The 25,600-nt window shown below is 42.6% G+C and overlaps 2 protein-coding genes across 3 annotated transcripts in view; one reads left to right on the forward strand and one right to left on the reverse strand.

Annotated features, from left to right (window-relative positions):
* Positions 1-20,881, forward strand: part of EPG5 (ectopic P-granules autophagy protein 5 homolog) — a 51,131-nt gene extending 30,250 nt beyond the window's left edge. Inside the window, exons 25-43 of one of the 2 annotated variants that reach the window (XM_017743696.1) lie at positions 334-505; positions 1,688-1,850; positions 2,443-2,585; positions 3,840-3,996; positions 4,980-5,174; positions 6,132-6,345; positions 7,120-7,280; positions 7,397-7,604; positions 8,339-8,414; positions 9,243-9,343; positions 9,538-9,713; positions 10,208-10,393; positions 11,899-12,108; positions 12,265-12,409; positions 13,426-13,668; positions 14,671-14,890; positions 16,401-16,616; positions 17,757-17,871; positions 18,921-20,881. In XM_017743696.1, the coding sequence (XP_017599185.1) occupies positions 334-505; positions 1,688-1,850; positions 2,443-2,585; positions 3,840-3,996; positions 4,980-5,174; positions 6,132-6,345; positions 7,120-7,280; positions 7,397-7,604; positions 8,339-8,414; positions 9,243-9,343; positions 9,538-9,713; positions 10,208-10,393; positions 11,899-12,108; positions 12,265-12,409; positions 13,426-13,668; positions 14,671-14,890; positions 16,401-16,616; positions 17,757-17,871; positions 18,921-19,103 (3,284 nt within the window). In that variant the 3' untranslated portion in view covers positions 19,104-20,881. Of the gene's footprint in view, positions 1-333; positions 506-1,687; positions 1,851-2,442; positions 2,586-3,839; positions 3,997-4,979; positions 5,175-6,131; positions 6,346-7,119; positions 7,281-7,396; positions 7,605-8,338; positions 8,415-9,239; positions 9,344-9,537; positions 9,714-10,207; positions 10,394-11,898; positions 12,109-12,264; positions 12,410-13,425; positions 13,669-14,670; positions 14,891-16,400; positions 16,617-17,756; positions 17,872-18,920 lie in introns of both variants that reach the window. The other variant, XM_017743695.1, reaches the window with a different exon arrangement.
* Positions 20,803-25,600, reverse strand: part of SIGLEC15 (sialic acid binding Ig like lectin 15) — a 10,201-nt gene continuing 5,403 nt past the window's right edge. Inside the window, exon 3 of the mRNA XM_017743668.1 lies at positions 20,803-23,180. Within this exon, the coding sequence (XP_017599157.1) occupies positions 22,922-23,180 (259 nt within the window). The 3' untranslated portion in view covers positions 20,803-22,921. The remainder of the gene's footprint in view (positions 23,181-25,600) is intronic.

Here is a 25,600-nt window from a genome sequence, read left to right on the forward strand (position 1 = left end):
TTTTGTGTTGGGAGCCTCTGTCAGACGAGTAAAATAAATGGGGTGACAGGAAAACCGGAAGATAGGAGTGTTTGGGGAAAACAAGGAAACCATTGGGTCTTTTGATCCTAATCTTTGTGTGATGGAAGAGCTGGTCATGAAAATTAGCTGTGTGAAATAAACTTTGGCAAAAATAGGAAGATTAGTCGAGTGATTTTTTTTTTTTCTTTTTAAAAGGGGGAATCCTGAGAAATATTTGTCCACAGTTAAAAATGCTTCATGCAAACAAATGTTTTTGTTCAGCTTCTCCTAGTTTTCTTATTGACCAAACTTGTTTCTCCTTTTTTTTTGTAGCCAAAGTGAGGATCATGAATAATTTGAAGAAGTTTGATACTCCCAAGCCCCCTCTGCCACTGCAGACGATGAAGGCTCCTGTGCCAGTGATTTCCTCTGCCAGTCTCGTGAGTCAGAAAGATGCAATCCAGCTCATGCGCACGGACCTGAACATCTTGCAGCAACACGCCAGGTGAGTCATGTCTGTGTTCCTTGTGCCTCAGCAGTGTGTCCAGCAGTGCCTTAAAATGATCATGGAGTCTCTGAATGGTTTGGGTTGGGAGGCACCTTAAAGCTCACCCCATTCCACCCCGTGCTGTGAGCAGGGACACCTTCCACTATCCCAGGGTGCTCCAAGCCCCAATGTCCAACACTTCCAGGGATCCTGGGGCAGCCACAGCTGCTCTGGGCAACCTGTGCCAGGGCCTCAGCACCCTCAGAGGGAACAATTTCTTCCTGAAGATGCCCTTCACAGCAGCCTCATTTGTGGTGTTGGCACAAGACTGTCAATACTTGATTTCTGCTTCTTGTCCCATTTGTTCTATCTTTCTTCTGGTCTATCATGTTGTTATTCTACTTCTTCAACTGAGATAAGAGTGCACAAGTCTTATCTAGTGACCGAGATTACCTCAGACAGCATCTAACTTCTTTTCTCATTTGTCATATTTCCTGAAATAAAGCCTCCTTTTAGGTTAGATTTGTTGACAACGAGTTATTTAACCCTTTGGCACTGATGTAGTAGTTGCAATATGAAGCACCCAGGAGAGAAATCTGATTTCTGGTTCTGCTAGCTTTGCGAATGAAAGAGACTTTCTGTTTTTAATATTCCTACTCAGATATCCAGCTGAATTGTTTTCAATCACAATTGGTCAATCTGTAGTCATTCTTACTCATTGTAGTCATTTAATAACGATATTATGAACCAGAACAAAAACTACTAAGCCCACGAGAGGCTGTGTCTAAACAATTCCAGCATTAATTTTACTTGGGTTCTCTTTTTTCTTTCTTTTTTTCCCCCTTCTGACTGAATCATCACACTCCAGCTTTTTTTTTTTTTTGTCTGGTGGAAAATTACGTTTCCTACAGAGATTATTCTGTTTAGTGTCCTTCCAGGTTGTCATCTAAAGTAATTCAAAAGAACTCACACATACTTGAGTATTTTTGTTCTTATGAACCTGTTTTTTTTATTACTTTGAAGTGCTATTACTTTGAAGTTTTAGCTCAATTTCATTTAATAACCTTTTATGTTTTCCAGGAAGGTGTCATGAGTCTTTGTACAGCACATCAAATTGAAGTCTCCTCTGTTGCTTATAAAATCTTAGCCTTGCCGTTTCCGGGAAAGATTGTGGTAATTTTATTAATAAATGCCTTTCAGAACTGCAGCTCTCTGGGAGTCTCAGCATGTTGCTCTGAACAGTGAGATACTGGACACGGTGCCTAAGCTGTATGTCAACAGGGAGGAGCAGATCACTCTCCACCTGGAGTGCAGGGGAACTTCAAATAAAGGCTGCCAGGGAGCAGCTCAGCTCACCATCCAGGTTAGAGGCACGGCATCACCTCTGTTTTGGGGCTGTTGGACATAGAGGATGAGTGTGAAATGGCTGAATTACTGTAAAAATGGTAGTGTGTGACCAAATAAATCCACAGACATCTTAGTGATCTGAAACACCTCATGTGTAATGCTCAGAAGGAGAAGCAGATCAAGAGCTGAAGAATAAGTTGTTGCATGATTTTTTTTGCTCATGGTATCCATTCTAAACTGCTTCCCAGTGTATGGATGTGGGAATTTGCCTGCTGATAGGAATAGAAGCATGAAAATGTTTAAAGATGTTGCTTAGTAAATGAATTTTTTGATCCCCTCTAAGTTTTAGTCCCTGTGGATTAAAAGCCTTAGATAAAAGACATGAATTATATTAGTGTGTATGATAATTAATTAGGAACATGTCCAAAGATGTGTGCTTGGGCACAATGTACTGAATCTGATCAAAGCTCTCAGGGGGAAAACCATCCAAATTCAGAGTTCTCTGACTGACTGGACTGTGCTTTGTTTTTACGAATAGCTGCAACATGGAAGAGTTTTAGCAAAACCGTGTTAATTCTGAAATGAGTATGTGTCCTTTTGTCATTTAGTTTGAAGGGAAGCACAAAAATGAAGCAGTGAGCCAGCAGCTTCATGCTTTGCGCAAAGAAGTGAGACAACTGCAGGCAGAAGCCATGAAGCCACCTTCTCTGGGTGTTGTGGAAGCAGCTGTTCACGTGGAGAATTTCATAACGTAGGTTGTTCAGACACTGCTCTGGGCAGGGGTGTTTGTATTTCCATTTTGGTATGTTGGAGTTAAAATGTGGAATCTGTTCATGTGTTTTCCCTCATGCTTGTCAGCTTGGGCCAACAATCCTGAGACCTCTAAAGGAGTATTTCTTATTATCAGAGGGTCACTGAGGCTCAACAGGGCACACACTATTGTGTTGTACTTCTGTTTATTGTTTTCTACTTCTTTTTATTGTTCTGTGCCTTATAACAGCCTTCCTAATCCTGTAAAAGCACACTGAGTCATGACACGGATGCTGTGCTAAACTTCAGGAAGTGGGAAACTTGTACCACAGCTGTCTCAGCTATAGGCTAAATTACATGATTCCAGTATGACTCTCTATGGGTTTTTCTGTATTATAGTGCAGAGCATAATTCTTTAATAGAGTGCTATAATTTGAAGTAGTTTTTCAATTTGTGAAACAAAATGTTGCAGTGGAAGCAGGCTAGATAATACCACTCTTTTAGGGAGTGTGAATAAAATGGGGTCATCCAAGGCCCTCTTGCTCACTTGAAGATCTTTTACAGTTCTTTCCAGAGGTCCACTTTTGCAACTTCATTCTCAATTTTCCAAATTTCTGCTGGGATTCTCTTAGTGTAGCTGGTTTGCTACAGAGTGTAATGATTGTACAAGTAAAAGGATTTACTTACTACTTCTACTTGTTCATTCTTGATCGTTGATTTGAAAAATTCTGTGGATGAACTAGTCCTTGGGATTTACATCTGTGAAACTGCATCTTCTTCAGCTCTTTTAATTCAGACTCAGTGGAGACAGGGATTTAATCTCAACAAAACATTTACTTGGCAATACACAAGAAAAGATTGATTCTGTTTTAATTCTTTTATTGTTGAGCCTGTGAAATAAAATGAGGTAATTTTTCTTGCAATACAAAGGTAGTTGAGATGCCATCAGAATATGATGATTACTTGATTAGAGGGAGAAATAATCCAGTGGAACTCTGCTGTGGAAGTCTTTCAGTGTTCACTTTCTGACTGTGGTTATAGAGACTTGCTAAGGTTTGGGAGTATCCATTTCAGGCAGCAAAATTACATGAGCTAAATCTGTGACTTTTCAGCCTGGATATGAGAAGGAGGGATACTCAGGGGATATCACAAATACCCATCTCAAGGCTATATATTGGCAAGAAACCTTTCTTTATTGTCACAGGTTATTCTCTGTGTGTAAATCTAATTTGCCTTTTTAACCTAATTTTTTTAGGGCCCTCATAAATATCTACAAGGTGCAGCCTATGCCTGCAATCAAGAAAGTTGGAATTGGCTTGTTTTTTACACTGGTAGAATATGTGTGTGATGAAACTCAACGCAATCCTCCCACAAGACAGTTCTTCACGTCCTGCATTGAGATTCTGGGCCAAGTGAGTTTACTTTTTCAATATGAAAATATTTTTCTAAGTTTTTAAAATTTGATTTTTGGATGCCTATTCTTATTCAAATTGCTTGCTGACATTGGGAGGTCTAACATGTTCAGAAGCCTGAAAGTTAATTTCTAAGCTTCTATCCCATTTTCTTTTCAACTAATTGTGTAATATGCACAGTCTTCAGGAAAGGCAAGGCTTGCATTTAAGCAAAATAAAAACTTGATCTGAGGTGCCTGCCTAATGTTAATAAATTGTCATTGTGCTAGTTAAATGCTAGAGTTTGGCAGATAACTAGGGTTTGGATACTTTCAGTTCATAGAAGTGTGTTTCAGCATAGACTTTGCTTTTACTTGTCGCTTTCTGGTTGATGTACATCTTGTCAACTTCAGTATTTAGACGTTTTCTTCTACAGCCTTGCAGTGTTCTCTGTGTAGTGAGTTATACCAGAAGTTTGCTGGAAAAGAAGATAAGTGCTTGTTGGTGGTGATAATGTTTGCTGTGTTTGTGCACTGAGAAAAATCATTAGCCTCTGCTTTGGGTCAAGATCCTTATTTTTATCTTAGATGCAGCTTATTTCCATGTGCAGCTGTCCTTGAGCACCTCTAACAGCTGAAGTGATGAGAAGTTCTTCAGAGCTGTAGTTCAGTTAAATTTTTCCTATTATCAAGCACGGCTGGTCAGATCAGGATTCATTTTCTTGTACTATTCCATCAGAAAAAAATGGTATTTCCAGGCAACATTTGTGATCATAAATGCTGTTTTAAAATGTGCTAGGGAGATGTGTTTATTTTGTGTTATATCTTGTGGACCAACAGCATTTAGCTGATGTTAATCTCATACAGTGTTTTGTTTTTGAGAAAATCTTCCCTTTTTATAAAAGGACCAAAACTGTGACTGTCGAAACAACTAGCTTAAGAGATGTATTTCCCAGTTGGCTCATATTTGGCTGTTATATTTTCCACCATTCCCACTTTTCTCAGGTGTTCATCAGTGGGACCAAATCAGAGTGCAAGCGTTTGCTCCAGACAATCCTGCAGAATCGAAGGCTTTGTACTCTCCTTTCTCCTTACTTCACTCCTGTTGCCTCTCCCAGTGAATTTGTGACTTTATACGAAAAAGTTGTGGCCTTTCTGAGTGAGGATAATAGTGATGTTGTCTTCATGCTGCTGACAAAGGTAAAGTCTGGTCTGTGGGTGTTCTTCCCCTGAAGACCTTGTCTTTGGGCTAAAGAGGAAAGAAGTGCAAATCTGGTATTTTAAAATAGCATTGACCGGTTCTGTAGAGCTGTGTTGGTCATACTGAATAGTAATTTAAGATCAAGAGGTGCTGGAGTCAAAAGAGAATAGCTTAAATAGCCTTTTCTAGCACACATAGTATCAGTATGTGCTTCCCAGGGCTTAGTGCTGAAATTAAAACCATCTCTTGATGGCTTCTTCTGCCTGATTATCTCTGCAGCGACATTCATCACAGTAGCCAGTGAATGCCAGGTATCTTATAACAAAATTTGGAACAGTGTCTGCATTTGCCAGCTCTTTTTGGCACCCACGTCCTTCCTGCCTGTCTTAAAACTGAATTAGGTAATAGCAAGTGATTTACACATATCGTGTTACTCATGATACTGCCAGTGGAAAAATTAGTGTAACACTTGGCCTTTGATACTGCTCTGATTCTCCTCTTTAGTTACAGGGTGACAGCTGGAAGCAGCAGAGAGTCTGTCCTGGGCAGGACTCTGAGCTGTCCATGGTGACAGTGGCCAGCATTGTCCCTGCTGACCGAGGTCTGAGCAGCTGCTCAAGAGGCTGCGAAAGCTTTGCTCCTCCATCTAAAAATTTATGGACTATGGACATCAGGTCCAGTTTAATGCTTGTGTGGAAACTCAGATGCATCTTTATTAATCTGAGCCCCCCTGCCAAGGGCTGTTTAATAAATCTAGGGACTTCTGCGGTATGCTAAATCATAGCCTTTGGAGAGTGAGGTTTGGAGCTAGGGCTAACAAGATGCACATTCATGAGGGTTTTCTTAAACACATAAAAATGTCATGATTTTATTTCCCTGGCGATTTCTCCCTTCTCCCAGAAGTGTTGTGGCTGTCAAATCTTGTGCTTGCGAATGCTCCCTGTGCTCTGTTCTAGTTTGACCTCACGCAGTGGTTGAGCGTGGCCAAGCCGCCTCTCTCGGAGCGCACCCAGCTCCTGGAGTCCATTCACTTGGCCCTCAATGCATGTGGCCTGGAACCTGAAGAAGATATTTTGATGCCATTTAATATCTTCTGCAAGCATTGGACTAACCTTCTCCAGTATCAGTTCCCTGACCACTACAGTGATTTCTTAAGGTTGTTTGTGCAAAGTAAGTATCTGAGGTGATGCATTTTAAGCTCCTTGTGCAGAACCCTTCTGGCTTAAAAAAGTGAACTCTGTGCAGTAGAGTTAAACAGCAACAAATGCAGTACAACTTAGACTTCCTTAGGTTTCTGTGGGCACTTTCATGTGCCTTGCTATGTGATGTATTTTTATTAGACATATTGTAGCTCTTCTGTGGCTCAGGGCACACACATCCATGACAACAGATTTTTCAGCCCATGTAGCAGGAGAAGGATGGAGGAGTGGTCTCCTGTTAATGGAAGCACCTATTAATTATGGTTATGCCACAGTCTGTAATGCAGAAACCAAAACCAAAGGGTTTTTGATCACCCTTCAATATCAGGTGGAGAACTGGAAATATGAAGACCTGGAACTGACACTGAAATCTGCTGAAAATGTCCTGGTTGACATTTGATGCCACCCATAATCTGATGTGTCCCTCAAATGAGAGCAAAAGTACTTCTCTTTGTCATACCATACCTGCTGAGATACCAGCTGTCTCTAAATGTGTGTTTGCGGCCAGGGATGTACAAAGTGCCTGGGAAGATCTCTAAGGAGAGAAACATGTAGATGCCAAAAGGAAATGTTAAGTTGATTACATTTGCAAATTAGAGATAATCTCTCACTCTCAAACTTGGGGCTTTCAAACTCCCGTGTTACCTAATTTTTCGTGTAGCAGGGAGCTCTAATTTCAACCTTTTTTGAGAGAAGGGGACTAACTTTGTGGTTTTCATGCGTGCATTCCCTTCTTTCTCCTAAGGCTCATCAGAGCAGCTTCTAAGCCCTGACTGCTGGAAGGCATCACTTAGAGCTTTGGGGTGTGATTCACTGGCGATTGAGCAGGGCAGTGTCAAGAGAAGTGATTCTGCTGAAGCTCCTGTGGTGAGGGAGGCTGCAAAAACTCTCCTCTCTACAGAACAGGTGGGTGCCTCTTGGGTTGATTGATATTTTTCAGGTGAAACAGCTTCCCTCCAGTGACAGATAGCACTGCTGTGCAGCCTTTCTGCAGCTGATTAACAGCTTCCTTCTTTTTACAGGTCAGAGAGACAATAGAATGGCTTTCTACATCCTTCTGCAAACTCCGACTGGCCTCGGTGGACTTCAGGACTTTCGGCCTGTTTTCAAAATGGACTCCTTATGTGGCTGAAGTGAACAAATTCCTGGAGTATCTCATTAAACGACTTATTGACACTGAAGTTGACAATTTAGCCCAAGAACCTATTGGGAGTAGCAGAATTTTAGCAGGTAATGTGTCTTAAAAGCAAATTACTTAAGTACCTAATTTCTCTAATTCTGCCTGTTAAGGGCCATTTAAATAAACAGTAAAATTTTTTACTTTGCATTTGTATTAAAATACAGATGGGAAATGTTGATGCTACTTCGTGGCCGTGTAGGACTTTATGCTTTATAATCTGAGAAGGAGGCTCTTCTATATTTGAGCTTGCTTCAAAATTATTTTATGAGGTGATTGCACTTTCTTCAAGAAAAATAGTCTTTTGCACTGAGCAGAGGTTTGGAAGGAGATACTACTGAATTTCATCATGCATGATTTAGATCTGGAGAAAGTTGGCTTTTACTTTAATTTTTAATTAATTTTAATTTAAATTTTAATTAAAACATTTTAGTATGTGGAGGTTTAAAGTGTGGATCATCATTACCCCCACAATCTCTGGTGTATTATTAAAATTATACTAATAAAACATCTTAACAATGCAAAATGCTCGTGATGGTTGTTCATACAGCCATATTGTTAACAGTTATTATCAAGCATATTGTATTTTAAATTCTTATTTGACTAGAAAGGACTGATTGAATAGTTGGATTCAATGATCTTAGAGGTCTTTTCCAGTCTTAATTATTCTATAATTCTGTGAATGTTAGAGTGAGAAAAGGATATTATATGCAAATTTAGAAAAGTGTAATATGTTCACTGTTGTTGATTTGAAAGAAAAAAGCAACTTTGTTTTGTTTCCTTTTAGCATTGCAGTCCTTGTATTCAGTCATTGCTGGACTCTTTAAACCATGGATACTGGTCTTGGATAAAGAAGATGCAAGGTATGTATTGCATTTTAAAATTAAATTAATTTTTGCTAAAGTAGGGACTTTAGTCCTGTAAGAATGACTTTCATTATTACCTGGTTTTTAATAATTTGTGACTGTCTTGCCTTCCATTTAAATAGGTCTCACTTTGTCATTTCCTTAATAATTACAGAACTAATTAATGACCTACATCAAATTTTCCAAGGTTTGGATAGAATAATTATTTTAGATATGACAAAGATCTTGCAATAATAACATGAGCAGAGCTTGATTATGTGAAGGATTTCACTCAGTTTTAAAAACGCTGAAACTTGAATTTCAGATTCCCTTTTTTTAGCTTCCATAATATCTATAATACCTGTTTAAAAGAAAACAAAAAAGCCAAACAAATATAACCCCAAATGCCAGTGGTATGTAAAGAAACTTCAGGCTAAATCAGTGCTGTGATGATCTATTGCCTTGTGTACCTCTGCCTTCACGTGAAAAGTTAGTTATGCTACTATACATTCAAATTGTGCTTTCTTTCAAAATTAAAAGCTTTTGGAGTTGTGAATGCACTGTCAGCACTGAAGTTAGAAGGTTGTCTGCAGTTGGTGAATAATATCACTGAGAAACTCTGTTGTTTTAATTCCATCATGAAATACCAAACAAGTAATTTCTGGTTACTCTTCAGTGGGATAGTAAACTATGTAGCTCTTCTAAGGAAGAAGAGGAGAGTCCCAAAGAGCTGAAAGTGGGAGAACTGCTGATACTTGTACTTCACTGCTTTAGAATATTTAAATTGCAAATGTTTATGATCAGGTAACTGAACACTGAAATTTGTGTTGTGCCTGTTTTCAGTAGCCAGCCCTGCTACCCTTGGCTGGAGAGTGACACTCCTGTAGCCTCCACCGTGGTCGGTTTGTTTGCAGATTGCATCAAGCTTTTGCATGAGAGCTTTAAAGGTGAGCATGAAATCCTAACCTCCTCACTTCTGATTTGGAGAAAAAAACCACAGAAATTTAGTGTGCATTTTTTTCTTTGAGTGTATTTTAGTGTAACTCACAAGTTTTCATCTTCAGAAATATACTTTCTTCTGAAAGCAAGTTTTATCTGAATTTTTTTCTGTTGTTAATTCAGCAATTTTCTTTGATTCTAGAAAAGCTGTTGCCAAGCCACCATGGGGCTCTCTGGTTACACCTAATGCATTACTGTGAATGTTGCACAGCCCCCAAAATGCCAGAGTTTATTCTCTATGCTTTCCACACTGAGTTCAGAAGGCTTCCATGGAAGGAAATGCATCCCGACCAGATGCTTATGGAAGAGTTCTTTAAAGTGAGTTCATGGGAACTGTTGAATTAAGTTCGAAGTCAGTGCTGCCCTCGAAAAGAGCTGGAGAGCAAGAGACAGTTCTTTTAGCAAGTAGGCTTTTAAAGTTTGTTTGTAGCATTCACAGCTGCTCAGTTTGTGATGGATTTTTGTAAAGGAGTGCTTTTGAGTCCTAGACAAAGTTGTGGGGAGCTGTACAGCTCCCTTTTCGTTGATGTGCTTGAATGTCTCATTTATTGCTTATGTATATAATGTTTTTAGTTAGATTTAATATATTTTGCTAGTGCCATGTTGTTCTCACTTCCAAGTCATCTGAGACAAGGTAAAGCTGCAAGAGGGGGAATGAAATGATGGAGAGAAGACATTTGTCTACTCTTCTGCTGACCTAAAATGCTGCTGTAGATTTACAGTTGGCTAAGGAACTAAAAAGTATGAAAGTACTTACATCTTACATTGTACTTGCATTGTTTTACGCACCTTTTTCCCTTTCTCCTTTCTAGATTGAAAGAGGCAGCCCCAAGAGTTGTTTCTTGTTCTTGGGTTATGTTTTATGTGAAATAAACTGGGTCAGTGTCCTCTCTGATGCTTGGAATCCCAACCCTCACCCTCAGACTCACAACATGATTGTCTGTTTGCTGTATATGATGGTGCTGTTGGCAAAGGAGGAACAGCTTATAGGCAAAGAGGTAATTTTTGTGAAGGTTCCTACCCATCTCTTAAAAGAAAAATAATCCTTTACTAGAAGGGACATGCAATGTGACTAAGTCCAGTTCATTGCTTCTGGAGGACTCTGCAGAGGGTCTTGATTGTCTTCAAGAAGTCCCATTTCACATCTGTCAGCTTTCTTCCACTTGCAGCATCTTCTGTTCTCCATTTCCTCTGAGGCATTACAAGATGCCACATCAAGATGTCACCAGCAGCCTTTGACCATCATTGTATTTCAGTTTAGGAAAATTACCAGAGTTCATGTGCTTTGACCTGAACATGTTTGCTTATCAGAACCTTCTCAAGCTTCAGAAGATAGCTGTTTGCACATGGTGTGAGTCAGCCTCAGGAATTCCCTCCTTCCCTCCAGCAGTGTGTTAAACTGACACACTGTCAGGAGGTTTTTGCCTCCCAGAGCACTCTTGTGATGCCTTGATCTAAATCTCAAACTTTCTCAGCCCTGTGTTCCAGGGCATGAGCAACTTGAGAAGTACTTGTTGTACCAGTGTCACATTCCTGTAGAAGTAGTGTAATTTGTGTTAGTTCTGGATTGTCAGCACAATTCTAGTATTTGTTCATTCTAAAACCTGTAGAAACATAGAGTAGGATATAGAATATCCTGAGTTGGAAGTAGTCATGGAGTCCAACTCCCAGCCCTGCCCACACACCCCAGCAATCCCACCCTGGGCATCCCTGGCAGCGCTGTCCAAACGCTCCTGGAGCTCTGGCAGCCTCGGGGCCATGCCCATTCCCTGGGGAGCCTGGGCAGTGCCCAGCACCCTCTGGGGGAAGGACCTTTCCCTGATACTCATCCTGCACCTCTCCTGACTCAGCTCCATGCCAGCTGGTGTTTCTCTGTGTCCAGGGGGCTCTTTTTTTACTGCAGATATTTAAGAATAGATGAGAGCTGCTTGTAAACAGACAGCTTTCCATCTGCTGACTTGCACTGCTTGTGTGAGCTGTGTCTCCATCCCTGCTGTGCTGTTTAGGGTGGTGTTTATGAGAAAAAGCACATGTGGAGTCTCCCAGGTTGGTGGATGATTCACTGAATCAAAAATTAGGGACACAATTTCTACTGTGAACTTAGATGAACCTATTTTTAAAAATAATATTTTAATGCCTCTTTTAAACCTGTACTGAAGTGACTTTAACTTGAAGGGTCTCCATATCTTTCTAGCCATCTTTACATTTTTACATGTCAGATTTTAACATTTTTTTCCACTGACTTTCATGCTTGATTAGAGCTACTGCAACAGTCTGCATACAGTTTTGCAAATGCTAGAGATGAAATACATGTGTTAGCTTACTGCTTGAATAAAGAATTGGTTTTCAGACAGACTCCCAATGGTCATCTATTTCTGTGGCTTTTCTGCTCCATCTCCTTCAAATTCTGAAGCCAGATCTTCCTTCCAGTATTGAGTACGGTGCATATGAATTGAAAACTGCAAAGAAGGTGTAGCTTAAACCCATGTCTTTAAATCTTCAGGAATCTCCACTCATAAATCTTCTTGGACAGACCAGCTCCCTTCCTTGGCAGCTTGTGGGCATTTCATCTTACCAAAGCATCATCAGCTACTGCAACAGTCACTACCCTCCCTCTGTTATCCTTGCTAAGGATGCTGGAGCTGAACTGATCGTGAAGCTCCTGAAAATCTCAGCAGGCTTTGGGGCATCTTCGGATAGTCACATCCACCTTGTGAGTTGAACTAGTTTTGGAGCATCTCCATGCTGTTACTGGCTTTTGCAAAGTTCTGCTTGTGTATATTACAGAATAAGGAAAGAGTTCTAGGTGTGATTTTTCTTTTTTTTTTTTTTTTTTGGTCCCCTAATTGATTTTAATTTTGTTTGACAGGATGCAACACTGAAGTGCCGAGCATACATTCGCCAGGTGGTTCAGTTCCTCAGCACCTTAGAACAAAGTGGAAAGATAACCCTTGCAGTTTTGGAACAAGAAATGGCCAAGTTGCTAGATGATGTAGTCATCTTTAGTCCCCCAGGTTTGTGTTGAAGAAATGGCAAATCACCTTAAAGCTGTTCAATGCTTTGTTCTGCTGAGTAGATTGATCTGTGATGATTTAATTATTTGCATTACTGTCATGTGTCCCTTACAGGCAGCAGGGCATGGTGCTTTGGTGATGTATATATAAGTGGTATATTAGCACAAAGCAAAAATATGAATCTTACTCCACGGAGCTGTCAAGAGTGACAGAACCAACATTAAAAACAGGGGTTGTGTTGTGAATAAAACTGGCTGATACACAGGAGCTTGAGGGATAAATTTCTTTGTCATCTGGTGGTTTAGGGTTTTTTCTAATTTTTATTTTACTTGTCATTTACCTCTTTTTTAAAGGGAGGAATGACACAAATCCATTCTCTTGGTCCTGAGTGATTAGAAGTAATGGCTACAAACTTAAAGTGGGGAAAATTAGGTTAGATGTTAGGAAGAAAGTCTTTACTCTGAGGGTGGTGAGACACTGGCACAGGCTGCCCAGGGGGGTTGTAGATGCCCCAACCCTAGCAGTGCTCCAGGCCACGTTGGATAAGTCCTTGAACAACCTGGTCTAGTGAAAGTGTCCCTGCCCATGGCAGGAAGGTTGGGACTAGATGATGTTTAAGGTCTTTTCCAACCCCTAACATTTTATGATTCTATGAGTGGATTCTCACAAATGGTTCTAAATCATAAAGCTAGTAAAACTTGACAGTATTGACATAGAAGAGGTATATTGGTGTACCCTAGTGGTATGGTGTGTCCAGACACACAGGATTTATCTAGATCTCCTTTTTAGTACCAGTACTATCTTGAGGTTCCTCTGTCAAACTGTGAGTTCAGGTGAAAACTGTGTCTTGCTGTAGTCCGCAGAAATGGTTGTGAGGGGCTGTGTCTCTTCTGCCCATGGCCCACAAAGATGTGTAACGAGGAAGACCAGTGTCCACACAAAGTGTCCAGTGGTGAAGCTGAACCTGGGTTCCAGCGTCTCTTCACTGAAATGCTTCTCTGCTTTCTGACTTGCAGACATGGATCTGCAGACGCGCCACCTGGCCCTCAGCAGCCTGTTCATGGAAACGCTGATGATGCTGAACAACTCCAGCATCACCACGGCCGAGTCTCTGCGGGGCAGCCTGCGCAAGTGGATCAACAGCAGAGTGCAGGGGCTGCTGGCCATGCCCCTCCTCACGGCCGCGTGCCACAGCCTGGCCTCCGTGCGCCACATGGCCGAGACCACAGAGGCCTGCATCACTTCCTACTTCAGCAAGGGTAGGAGCCTGTCTCTGTGTCACTGTCTCTGATCAGTCCGGGATGCCACTGTGCACAAATTGTCTGGAATTATGAAGTGCTTGAGGTTGGAAAGGGTGTTAAAGATCACCTTGTTCTGGCCCCTCTGCCATGGGTAGGGACAAGGGGAAATGGCTTCACGCTGATGCAGGGTAGATGGGATATGAGAGAGAAATTCTTCCCTGTGAGGGTGTTGGGGCCCTGGCACAAGTTTCTCAGAGAACCTGTGGCTTCTCCATCCCTGGAAATGTCCAAGGGCAGGTTGGACGGGGCTTGGAGCAACCTGGTCTAATGGAAGATGTCCCTGCCCATGGCTGGGGGGGGTATAAGATGGTCTTTTAGTTCCTTTCCAACCCAAACTATTTTGTGATTCTGTGATTGTGGTTTGGGTTTTACAGCTGCTCTAATTGTGTGTTTCCTTAATATCCATACCTGTCTCCGTGAAAACCGATTTGCTCTGTGTAGTGTGGCTGTTTTTCCAGCTAAAGTGGAGGACTTCATAAAAAAAAAATCACCCCAGGAGAACAAAAGACATTTTTCCCCTTCTCTGTAGGGTGTTCTGTAGGCTAATTTAAGAAAAAAATACTCTGGTTTGGTAAAACTCTGTAAGTGTGGTGTGCGTGGTTTTCTTTGGTTTCTTTTTTCTTCTATTTTTCTGTTTACATAATCCTTGTGGAACTACATTTCTGTTTCTTTCACTCTGTGGAAGATTTCAGTACACCTGGGGGAAATACTTCTAATTCCATTGCTAAAATGTTCAAATTTTAGTCCTGGCTGAATGCTGAGAAAATAATCTCACCTTGACCTCAAGGAGGTGCCCTATGATAGTGGAATTTTTCTTTCCTCTCCATCAGTTGCATGATATGCTGATTCCCTGAAAAACACCTAAACCAGCCCAGATTCTCTTAACTAGTAGCCCTGGTTCTTAGGTTTTACCAAGTGCTGCTTTCTCACACGCTTTTTATTCTTCTGCTTTCTTCAAAGATTCCCCTCATCACCAGGAGTTAGGCTGGGGCCCTATACTTGCCTCCCTCCAAGTTCCTGAGCTAACCATGGAAGAATTCCTGCAGGAGTGCCTGTCTTTAGGAAGCTACTTGACCCTCTATGTCTACCTGCTGCAATGCCTGAACACTGACCAAACCCTTACCAATGAAATGAAAATCCTGCTGACCATCAGCAAATGGCTGGAGCAAGTGTACCCCAGGTATGAAACTTGAAGCTTCTGAATGTGCCCAAACTTTTAGATTATTATTATTTATATTAAAGTTTATTTAGAGTTGTGTAGCTGGTATAATTAGGTGGCCCTGGTTAATTAAGTTAATTTCAACAGGCTGCTGGATGAAATGGCCTGTCCTTCTCTGTCTACTAATACTGAGTCTACCCATATGCAGTGCCAACAGAAAATAGCTGTGGTGGTTTAAGAGAAGAAGAAATTTAATTTGCTAGCAAATTAGTGAGTTTCAGTCATTTTTCAGTCAGATGAGCTCGGTTTCAATGACAGCCTGGATTTGCGCTCAGTTAAAATGACCAAAAGCAAACCGTGAATCGCTCTGGGTTCCACTTCCCAGCGTGTCCACAAGGTGGGATGTGTTATGTGCTGAATATTCAGTCTGGCATTCTGAGAGACCTGGTGCTGAAAGCTGCTGGATGGGGCCTGTGCAGCAGCTCTGAACCAAGTCTGGAGCCAGTGGATCTGGTGGGATGCCCAGGGTTGGTGGCCTGTATTGCTGTAAAACTTCTCAGATAACTGGGTTCTGTGGGGAAAGGATGCATAGCCTTGGGGTCAAAATAAAAATACTTAACATATGTAACAACTGTAGTTAGAGTTGCTGCTGAAGTTGCCAGGATTTAGCAATCCTGATTATCATTTTTCTGTGTTAGCGTTGATAGTGTTCATATTTTCTGTAAAAGAACAATTTGGGAAAAGGTATGTTCCCACTGTTTCTTGAAATTCAAAAAACACTTTCACTGTGGTACGTACTGTAGTAATTTGATTGCCAAGGTGTGAAGGAGACAGCAAAGCCACCATATAAAGCAGATTAAACCTTGCTCTAAACATCAGATCTGAGATTGCCTGGGATAGGAAATGACTGGGAGGAGTAATGTGAGGATAGTCTGATGCAGGAAACTCATGCTGGTGCTTTATGTGGAAAATCTGAGCTTGTTAACTTGAACTGCCAGCTGTTTGGGGAAAGATTAAAAATAGCATAGGGGGAACTTCATTTTGGGCTTTACTCAACAAAAATCTTCAATGTTTCCTAATCTCAAGGATCATATTAAAAGTCTAAATTGTTGTGGTAACAACATCCAGTGCTTCTTAAAGTGTTTTATTGGTAAGTAAAAAAAAGAACAAACAAGTAAAGATACAGCTTAATTCCTTTTGTGCCAAGTCTTAGGCAAGTTTAAATCCACTTACGACCGCAGTATCATTTATTTCCAGTTGTAAAGCTTAAAAGGAAGCACTGTTCTTTGTCCTCTTACAGGCCCTTAAAACCTGATAGCTGGTGGATCAAATCCCTAACAGTAGCAGTTACAGCAGTATAATAACTGGTGGGGTAGTATAGTTTATGCTATCCTTATGTAATAAAATTAGCTGTCACTAATTAACAATCTGAATTCTTCATGGATCTAATGGGGAGAGAAATAAACTTCTTAACCTATGCATCAGACTCTTTTTATTTTCTCTAATTTTTCTCCTTACCTCTTCCCTAAAGCTCAGCAAAGGAAGAGGCAAAGCTGTTTCTCTGGTGGCATAAAGCCATGCAGTTATCCTTGGTGCAGCTAGAGCAAGATGACCCTGTTCTGATTGAATCTGTCATCCGAACCCTGCTGTCCATCCAGGGCCGGCAGAGCCAGCTGGCTGAGGAGAGACTCACTTCTGGATTGCTTGGTGCTATTGGGTTAGGCAGGAGGTCTCCTTTGTCACCCAGGTGAGGGCTGAGACTGTGGTGAGTCAATTGGTTTGAGTCATGGTGTTGAAGAAACTGCAGCCTGGGTCAGAATGCCCAGTGCAGTGTCAGAAGGTGATCAGAATCCAGGCTGCCTTCAGATCTGTAAAGTTGTTTGGACCTATCACAGAAAAAGCACAAGAGAGTGTATTCATCAGGTTAAGAAGCGAGTATGAACCTCTGCAAAGGTGGTGAAAAAGGAAAGAAAATGCAGTTCTGATTCTGTCCACCTCCAGCAAAGTTTGTAGGCAGATACAAACTTCGTATTTGAACTGTTAGTTAGAGGGAGATACTTCCAGCTGGTCTGTAGAAAACTGCTTCAGCTTTCTACACAGACTTCACAAGATTTTGTTTAAAAGCAGACACATTGCATTTTCTGTCCTAACCTTGAGGTATTGGAAATGTTAAGAGAAGCTCAAAGGAGCATGTGCTTGCTTGTGATTCGGTCTACCTTCTAAAGAGAGACACTAAGTTTGTTAGGTGTCAAAATCAAGTTCACTGTGGAAAGAATGCTGAGAAAAAATCCCATAATTGTTTGTGGAACACCAATTCAACCCTGCACCTAAACATAACTTTGTGTTTATAAAGACCTTCTGGGATGCAGTGCTGTTCAAATTGCCCTGAATTTTTGGTGTCATTCAACTCATCCCTTGATTTGGGCCGTAATAATGTTTTATATTCTGTCACCCGAGGAGTATTTCAGATGTGAGGTGAGGAGTATTTCAGCTAGGCTTGAAACTGATGCAACTTTTCATGTGAAGGGTATTTTGTTATCTTCTAGTATGTGTTGTGTCCTGTTGTGTGTATACCCAGAGAAGCTGGGATCCCCTTCCAGTCCTGGAAGTGTCCAAGGCTAGGTTGCACGGGGCTTGGAGCAGCCTGTTCTTGTGGAAGGTGTTGCTGCCCATGGCAGAGGGGTGGAATGAGGTGAGGTTTAAGGTCCCTTCCAACCCCAACCATTCTGGGATTCTGTGATATTGAAGTGACACTGGAATAGATCCTCTCAAGCCTTTACTTCGTTCCTCATGCAGTAGATACCTCATGGTTAGATCTTACAATTTATCTGCTGCTGAGATGTGAAAATCTGGTGTCACCTTGTCCCTCTGTGCTCTCCCTGTGCAGGTTTCGGGTGGTTGCCCGCAGTTTGTCCACCTTCCTCCTGGTGCAGATCCCTGCAGAGAGCCAGGTGCGCCTCAAGGCTGGGTCGGAGCCCAGGCTGTCTCAGAAGGCTCAGCAGGTGAGGTGTGCCCATCTCTGGCTGCTTGACGTGCCCTCTCTGCGTGCTTGTTTAGCTTTTGGGGTGAACTTTGTAAGAGTCACTGCAAGCATTTCTTCAAGGTAAATCCTGCTCTCACCTTGTTGTTGAACTTCGGCAGCAGGACTGTGTGTTTGACTCTGTCCTAAAGTGATCCTGGGTAAAACTTACAGTGTTTTGCATTAATATGAAGGCACCATTTTCTAATCTTACACAATTAAAAGGGGCAGACGAACATATGTCTGTAAAACCCGACTTCAGAAAATTTGGAACATAGCAGGTAGAAGGAATTTAAAACAAACAGGAAAAAACAGTGCTGCTGTGGTTTGCACTGCTTTTCAGTGATAAAGCAGGGCTACATTCACACTGACATTTGTTTATGTGCAGTCAGGGCTTAAAAGTCCTGTGACAAATAAACATTCCTCCTTTAGCATGTGCACTGACCGTGGTGTTCTTTCAGTAAGCTCTTGAGAAGAGGAAGGAGCTGTTGGTTGGAAACCAAAGCAAAGTAGCTCAGTACAACTTGTTTCTCTAAGAAAAGAACAAAACTTGTTCAGAAATATTTTCTACATTTTCCCTTGCTAGACTTGCCAACGTAGACTTCTCTGCATAAAATTTTTAACTTGACAGTTAATATCTAGCTTTAATACTATTAATGGGAACAAAACAATACTTCTACGAAAGTCAATATATTCAGAACAACCTAAAGTGAAGATCTAAGTGTGTTGCAGCTTGTAGTTTGACATAATTTCTGTGAAACCATGTCTTGAGTTCATGAAGTAAATATTTTACAACATTTGGGTTACAGAATCCTAGGAAGCCTTAATAGGACAGTTTTTGTGTTGATCTTGGGGAGAGAACAGCTTGACAAATACAAGTTGACTTGAAACACTGTTATGGGATTGTAGTTTACAGTTGTTTTGTTCTGAGTACTCTGTGGAGGTGAGGATCCTTTAGGGGAATTGTGCAGACGGTGGTGTGTTACGGATCGAGGTACACACAGCTAACAGCATCTTCCCTTCTCCCTGTAGGCACTGAATGCTCTCGAAGCCATGTCATCCAACAAACAATACATGGATTTCCAAGAGCAGCTCTCCCAGGCCTCTCTGTTCATCAAGCACCCCGAGCACTGCCTTCGGGATGGCAATAACCTCCTGTCCCTGCTCGTGAACACGCTGTACCCAGAAGTGCATTACTTGGACAGCATTCGGTAGCGGCGCTGGGCGCGCGGGGCCGGCGGCGGCTCTGGTTTACAAACAGCGTCCTTATTGCACAAATGATTTTTACCTTCAGAGTTCCACTTTAATTAAGTCAGACCTGTGAATAGGAACTGCACACTGTCAAGTTTTCTCCACTTCAAGGTTTTCTTGCTTTCCTTTTGAATTTTAGGCCTGTGGAATTGCTTAATGGTTTGGGTTTCTTGGGGCTTTTTTTGGTGGTTTGTTCTTTTTTTTTTTTTTTTTGACTGAAAGCACTTGAGTATCTTCTGTGCGTGGTGCCCTTTGAAGAGAAGGGTGCCTGGGGATAGGTGTACAAATCACTAGTCAGCACAGCTCATCCTGTAGTGTCTGAAATTTTTGCTTGGTGCCTTTTTTTATTTTCCAGTGTGTCATCACTCAGACCAGTTCAAAGTGAATGGAGGACTGTGTGTAAAAGAGGTTTGACTTTCTTAACCAGGATACCTCTGAGTCTTACCTGAGTGTGTGTCTAGTGATTTTTGTGAAATCCCTGTATTTGAAAAGATGGTATTTTAAATCTTGACTTTTTTGCTATCCCACAGAAATCTGTAGTTTAGAGGCATGCCTACAATCTTTGACCACTTCTGTAAATACCAACAAAAATAGGAACTAAAGAACTTTTTTTTTTTCCTGTTTTCTAAATATTAGTGTGTCTGCATCTATATTGCTTGATTAAATGCAAGTAACTTCTAGCCAAGTTCAAGGGGATTTAAATCCAGAGACATATTTTCTGGATCTCCAGTGTCTGAGAGGGGAACAGTCAGTTATGATCACGTTAAATAGGATTCCTTAATTACTAAAGTCTGGTTGTTTAGGAAATGTTTAACAACCACCACTTAAGCTTATTCTCTTCTGCCTAGCTGGGCATGACATGACAGGATTTTAGATGACACTGTGAAGAGGCATTTTTGTTGTATTAAATTTGGTGATCACTTGTTACAATTCTGTTGCCAAAGCATGAACCATGAGCCTGTAAATCTGTTGTTTCATCTGGATGATCACTGCTTTTGTTGCCTTGTCTGATCATAGGATGCACTTTTGTTTAGGAAAAGCAGAAGGAGAATTTTCCCGGTACTTGTTTGATGTCCCTTTAATCACTGATCTGTTTGAGCTGTCCCAAGGTCCTGCAGTCCCAGTCCCTACAGCTCTGTGAAGGAACTGATCGCTTTTTCTCTTCCTCCATTAATTGTGCCTTTGTGTTTATGACACGGTTGCACGTTAAAACATGAGTTCTGGTCAATAGGGGATAGAAATGTGCTACCTGCTGTCTGGTCAATGATGCTTTGAACTGTTGCTCTTAAACCATGGTTCTGGTGCTAGAGGACAGATCACCTTTTCCTTCTTGGCAGATTCTGCTAATTATGCCAGCTGGGTCATTAGATCACCGTCATTTTAATGTGGTCTTAGAGTTCTTTGCTCTATCTGCGAGCCTATAAATAAATATATATATGTACATCCCCCTATATAGTAACCAGATACCAATGCAGCATGGTTTTTAACAGACTCTTTTGGAAAATTCATGTCTGGAGGAATACATTCTGCTGCTTTTGCCCCCAAAGACTTAAAACCACTGGGTTTATTAGGCTCAATGTTATTGATCAGTTGCATATAAATGTGAAGAAGTCAGAAATATGTGTTTGACATGCACTTTCAAAATGAGGAATTGTTTCAGCTGTTGAGTTTTTACAAATGTTGTATTTATAACATGCTCTGTCTGCAAAGACCATGCAAAATAAAAAAGGAAAATCAAGCAATTTGTAACAGACACTGTGGTATTTTCAACTTGGTAGAAGGATCCACATCAGATAACACATAATTGCTGTATCTGTCCCCACAGACCAGTCTTCTGGCTTCATGATCAGTGTGGCAGTGGCTGAAGTCTGAACCTGAATTGTAGTTCTCTGTGCAAGTGTGAACTCCAGAGCTTGAGGCCTTATTTTCCAAGTGGTGACCAATAGATTGACTTTTTATTCTTTCTAGTTTTACTGGAAAGACTTTGGCATTCCCTGCACCTCCCAGATGAGTTCAGTACCTGAAGCCTCCTGGTGTGTGCACTGTCCCTCCAGTTTATACTGGTTTGAGTGGGTGTTTGAGTCTCCCATGAGGACCAGGGGGAATGAGTTGGTTTTGGGACACGAGGTCTGATGCTTCTGTCTGGACCCAAACTAGTTGAGTTAAAAGAAGTAATTTTTGAAAGAAAAATTCAGAAAGCCAAGCCTCAATCTCATGCACAGGTAGAAGTGGGTTCTCATTACTCTGTCTGTAAATCATAAGGGCTCAGAAATCCAATTCAATTTGTCCAGCTAATATCTCTGAGGTCTCTTTCCTCTGTGACACCTGTGAAACCGAGCTCACAGATCTGTGACTACACTGTCTACTCTAACTTCCCTTTTCTCTTTGCATCTCTTCTTACTTTTATTAAATCTGGCTTTGTCACTGCTGGGATTTTAAGCTGGGATTTAAAAGATCAGGTTCAAGTATATCCTTGCATCTATTTCTTTCTTTTCTCCCCTTATCATCCTGGCCAAGTAATTTAAAATTCTGCTTTGCTTTCCCAGTGCAGATATTACGAAGGGGTGAACTTTAAAATAATGATTCCCAGCCTGGGGTTGAGCTTGCAGGCTTGATGGTATTTCAGTAGCAGTTTGGTGGTTGTTACCAGGGGCAGGATTGTGCAGGGAACAGTTTTGGAGCTGCTGCACTGGGATGGCTGCACAGAGCATCAAATCCAGCAGTAGAAACGTGAAAGTAGGTTCAAGCCACTTGCTCTTTCTTAATTCTTTCTCCTCCTCCTCATCTAAGCCAACGTGTTGCTCTTTCCAGCCTTATCCTGGGCATCTGTCTGCCTCTGCAGGACTCCAGGTTGACCCACATTGCCCTATACCATAAGCTGGGCCTGTTCACCTCACCTTGGAGGATGTTTACAGTTGGGTTAGAGATTTGTCTGTGCTTGGCCTTTTTGTGACTTTGTACTAGTGACTTCATCTCAGAAGAGAGATTTAAGAGATGAGTAGTCAGGCCTTAAAAAAACTTCTCTGTGTAACACAGGGATGGAAATGGTTTAGACCCAAAAATTGGGTGTATTGGAACATTTTCACAGCACATTTATCACAAAGCTCTGAGTTTCTGGGCACTCAGAGCTGCAGTAAAGTTAGAACACAGACTAGTTTAGACTTCTTATGTCCTGCCTTCAGCTCTACCAGTTTTTAGAAACCATCTTCCTTTTTTGCTTGGATGCCTCTTTAAAGTTAAGGTTTCCTTTAAACTCTTAAATAAACTCTTCTGGACATTTAGGAATAATAATAATAATTTTAAAAAAGGAAACAAACCCCATCAGAAACTCCAGTAGTGTTTTGCCACAGCTAGTATTTGAAACATGTCGGTAGCCCACTTGGATGTGGTTGGACAAGTGGAGTGGTGAAAACGGCTTTTCGGAGCAATGTTTGAAAAATACCAAAGCAAAAAGCTGTGAGACAATTTTATACTGTCACCTGCTTGCTAAATATCTGATACGGGCTAAAAACACACAGATAGGGTAAAACTGACATCCTGTGCTTTGCTCTTCCAGCTCCATCCCTTCTTTTTTTTCTTGTTTCCCCTTAAAGGCTGCTCTCACTTGTGAGGAGCAGCAGGGCTGGAACTCACAGCATCATGGAAGGGACCGTCGAGATCATCCAGTTCCAACCTCCCCGAGGCTGGTCTGACCTTCTGTGCCTCAGCCAAGGCCAGCTCTGTGTTCCCTGGGGAAGGACACCCGTGGGGGGAGCGGGTGGGGATGGGTCCACGTCCCCTGCTCAGCTGCGCCTCGGCACGGCCCCTCCTGTGGGCAGGGTCTGGCTGCCGCCGTGTCTGCGGTCAAAGTTCTCGTAGGTGCACTCTGGCAGCTGTGGCCTGGCAGGGGGAGATGTGGGAAAGGTGAGGGCACGTTTCAGGCTGCTGCGGGTTTTGCGAGTGGCTCCAGTGAATGTCAGAGCATCTGTGACACTCTGAGACAGATCCTCTTCTACTTCACAGTAGTTTTTAAGGGTCTGAGTTGCAACTGCTGTTTTACAGCTTAAAAGCTTTTACATCTTAAAGTATGCAGAGCAATCTCCTGCACCCTTAGCATCCACTGTGCTACTGTCCTGCTCAGAGCCTCGGGAGGTTGTCACAAACCTCTCCTGTGAAGGATCTTCTTATGTAAGTGTTGGCTTTAAGCCTTCTTATCTATGTAAGTATCTATGCAAATATAACCCAGGGTGCAGTGTGGTTTACCCTGATAAATCCGCAAAACTATGCTTTTTTTATGCCTTTTTACAAGTAGTTACAAATTTGACTGTAGGATTAAATTCCTTGTTGTTTCTTTGGCTGTGCCCTATATGCTTGACTGTCCTGCTGGGATGGCCATGGCCATTGTTCTTGGGTAAGGTCAGGGAAGGAGACATGTAGGGGTAACTCAGGAGGGCGGTATCACAAAGAAATGAAACTACTCAGATTGAAAGGCGGCAGCCCCATGCAGATGTAATTATCCTTGACCTCAGATACATCTTCTGTACCATTAGACCAAGGGTTGTTTCTGTTTGGATTTTTTTTTTTTTTAATTTATTTTTTCCCATCCCAGTAGTTTGGCCACCCTATCTGTCAGGAGTGTCCAAGATCAGTGTTGTGCTGGGTAATGGGAAATGCCAGGGATTTGTGGGAGCATGCTGTGGATGCCAGCCCAAGAATCAGGCCCTGTCACACCCGAGCTGGGCTGTTTGCTGTCTCCATACCTTCCCTGCACACTTGGCTGAGCTCATCAGCTTTGGTGTGGCAGCTGCTTCTGCTCCATTACAAACTGGGGTGCAGAGGGAGGGGAAGATTTCTGTTTGACAGTGTCAGCACAGACTCCATCCCTGGCCTTTCCCTTGGGTGGATGATCCATTGTTAGTTTAACGTGGCATCACAGAACCATGGAATGGTTTGGGTTGGGAGGCACCTCATCATTCAAACCTCATCCAGTGCCATCCCCTGCCATGGGCAGGGACACCTTCCACAAGACCAGATTGCTCCAAGCCCCCTCCAACCTGGCCTTGGACACTGCCAGGGATCCAGGGGCAGCCACAGCTGCTCTGGGCACCCTGTGCCAGGGCCTGCCCACCCTCACAGACAGCAATTCCTTCCCAATATCCCATCCAGCCCTGCCCTCTGGCACTGGGAAGCCATTCCCTGTGTCCTGTCCCTCCATGCCTTGTCCCCAGTCCCTCTGCAGCTCTCCTGGAGCCCCTTTAGGCCCTGCCAGGGGCTCTGAGCTCTCCCTGGAGCCTTCTCTTGTGCAGCTGAACACCCCCAGCTCTCCCAGCCTACCTGGAGCCTTCCAGCCATGCTCTGGGCTTAAGGCACATCCAAACTTGTGTTAGCCCTTTGCTGGTGTAGCAGCCGTGTGCTGTGGTCTTTACACTGCTGCCCAGTCCCTTGTCCTCACACCACTGGGGTCTCCTCTCAGCTGTGCCCAAGCCAGAACCTCCTCCCAGCAGTGTCCAGTCCTTGTTCCCTCATGCTGGCTCACCTGACTATCAGCTGAACCCTTTCCTTGCCCCAGGAGCCTGCTCTGAGGCCAGAGAATTGTTACCAAGACCAAGGACACACTGCACTTCTCACCTGGGCCATCCTCACTCTCCTGCAGGATAACATGAGTAGAAGGCAAGACATCCTTACCTGGCCAGGCTGGATGGAGCAGAGGGGGAACCTGTGAAGTGGGAAGGATGATGTGGGTTAGCAATGAGATCAGAGTGGGCTGGGAAGCCAGGAGTGACCTAGAGCTGTTGGGAAGCTGCACTGGAGGGTGGTTGTGACACTCCAGTGAGTGGGAAGAAGCCCTGATGTCAGGTGTGTGGCCCTCTTCATGTTCTTGGGAATTAGGCACTGGAATATAAGGAACAAAAGCATTTTTGCTTGGTTTGACAGCTTCTACTGTTCAAATCAAGTGGTGGCTTCCATGACTGTGACATCAGATTGTCCCTACAGATGAGTCCCAGCGGTGGGACATCTCATTCCCCTCAGTCCCCTCCTGTCGATGCCACCACTCAGCAGCACTGGAGGGCTGGGGGCCAGTGGCCTCTTGGCTGCTTGGGATGTCATATCCGTCAGTCCATGGGCTGATCCTCATCTCCTGTAAGCTGGGCATTCCCTGATCTCACAGCCTTGGTGTGGCTGGGAGGTGGGATTTCTCAAATGCTGGCTACTGGGTAGTGAGGCCCTGGGGGACTGACAAGGGCGATCTGTAAAATGAGGGTGCTCATCCCAGGAGATTAAACTTGTGTGGGATGCAGCAAAGGGAAATCCTGGCTGTGAGCTACAGGGGAAGTAATTAGCCTGCTTCAAGGAAAAAAAAAATCTGGTTATGTAGGCCGTGGCTTCTCCACTAATCTCCCCTCTGTTGGTTTATTAACATTTCTTCCTGGGCACAGGGAAACTCCTGCCCCCTCTGAATTTTCAAAGGCCCCCTGTGTCAG

The sequence above is a fragment of the Corvus brachyrhynchos genome, unplaced genomic scaffold (assembly GCF_000691975.1).
Source record: "Corvus brachyrhynchos isolate BGI_N302 unplaced genomic scaffold, ASM69197v1 scaffold8, whole genome shotgun sequence".
Lineage (NCBI taxonomy): Eukaryota > Metazoa > Chordata > Aves > Passeriformes > Corvidae > Corvus > Corvus brachyrhynchos.